Source organism: Austrofundulus limnaeus, unplaced genomic scaffold (assembly GCF_001266775.1).
Source record: "Austrofundulus limnaeus strain Quisiro unplaced genomic scaffold, Austrofundulus_limnaeus-1.0 Scaffold1364, whole genome shotgun sequence".
Lineage (NCBI taxonomy): Eukaryota > Metazoa > Chordata > Actinopteri > Cyprinodontiformes > Rivulidae > Austrofundulus > Austrofundulus limnaeus.
The window spans coordinates 48,561-50,231 of NW_013953766.1; the positions used below are offsets into that span (position 1 = coordinate 48,561).

Consider the following 1,671-nt stretch of genomic DNA (forward strand, 5'->3'; position numbering starts at 1 on the left):
GTGTGTGTGTGTGTGTGTGTGTGTGTGTGTGTGTGTGTGTGTCCTCACCAGGGGACGGTACATCTGGACCCGTGTCTTTCCTCAGCCAGCTCCTGGACCTTGTGGATCCTCTGGGCTTGGATCTGGTACAGGGTTTTGTGACTCGGCAGGCCCACGTCAAACATCCCTTTGGGGTACGGAACTCCCAGTCGGGTCCCCTGACCTCCAGCCAGGAGCAGAACCGCGACCCGGTTCTTGGAGATCTGCAACAATCCTGTGAGACAGAAACACAGAGCAGCTGATCCACCTGCTCCCTACCCTCACTGCACATGTTGCTCCGCCCCTGAAGGGGACCTGGTCAAACCTGGACCAGTACTGATCACAACTGGCTGTCAGAACCGACCCTCAGCTGATGAAGGCTGGGAGGTTCTAGAGGCAGGTCCAATCGGAACCAAAGCTCTTCAACAGTTTGAGACATAAATCTACGTGCTTTTATTCTGAAAGTCTGACCCGGTTCCGGCYGACAGAATCATCCCTTTATCTCACTGAGAGTTCGGACAGTTAATTTAGTTCTGACCAGAACCAGAACCAGAACCACGGGCTCTACAGCCTCTCGGGTTCTGGTTCTGGTTCCGGTCCTRGTTCCGGTCCTCACCTTCGTCCTCCCAGCGGCTGAGGGACTGGGGGTCGCTCCTCTTCACGCTGCCGATGATGTCGGGGGGAACCGGTTCCATGTCCCGGTCCAGTGAGCGGGAGGGCGGGGCGGCGGCGGCCCGGCGGGCCGCCTCGCAGTGCTCCTTCAGGTTCTGCAGGTCCAACAGAACCAGGTCCTGCAGGAAGACCTCCTGCTGCTCCTCGCTCAGCTCCGACCAGAACCGCAGGACGTGAGCCTGTCCCGCAGAGTCCAGACCCTGCTGCAGCTGCTCCAAGCGGGACATGTTGGACCCGGCTGCATCCGAACCCAACCGAACCACGGAGTCAGAGCAGGAAATGAAAAACTCGTGACTGAAGGAGGAAAAGGTCTTCCTAGGTCTGGACCAGAACAGCTGGTTCTGCGACTCATCAGCTGATGTCCTCACGTGACAGAGCGATGACGTCACTCAGACCGGATCACGTGGTTCGTTTAACGGGACAGGACTGGTTCTGAAGGTCCACAGCACAGCGTCCCGCTCAGGTTCTGGTTCTGGACTCTGACTGGACCACTGGACTATGGAGGTAAATTTGTGTTTTTATTATTCAATCAAACAAAAAGCACCTTCAATCAAAAAAAATAATTTCAATCAAAAAAATTTTTTTCATCCAAACAAAAAATAAATTCAATCAAAATTAATATTTTCAACCAAAAAAAATAATTTCAACCAAACTAAAAAAAGCAGTTTCAATATAAAAAAATAATTTCAACCAAAAAAAATAATTTTATCAACCAAACAAAAAAAACTATTTCAATCAGAAAAAAAAATAAACCTATCAAAACGTTTTTTTGCAAAAAAATTAACCTTTTGGTTGAATCTCAAGTTTTTGGTTGACTGTCTAAGTTTTTGGTTGACTTTCTAAGTTTTTGGTTGACTTTCTAAGTTTTTGGTTGAACTCAAAAAAGTTTTGAACTCAAAAGTCACAATCGGGGTTAGTGGTGCAGGGAGTAGAGCAGCCACCTTGTGATCGGAAGATGGCCGGTTCAACTCCAGCTTGGTG

At 49.3% G+C, this 1,671-nt stretch overlaps 1 protein-coding gene across 1 annotated transcript; it reads right to left on the minus strand.

Annotated features, from left to right (window-relative positions):
- Positions 1-48: 48 nt before the first annotated feature.
- LOC106535108 (UDP-N-acetylhexosamine pyrophosphorylase-like protein 1) lies at positions 49-1,173 on the minus strand (the record flags this gene model as incomplete). Its single annotated transcript, XM_014032012.1, is given in 2 exon segments — positions 49-253; positions 635-1,173. Coding segments are annotated over 2 exon segments (488 nt in total), but the record flags the coding sequence as incomplete, so codon positions are not given.
- Positions 1,174-1,671: the final 498 nt, after the last annotated feature.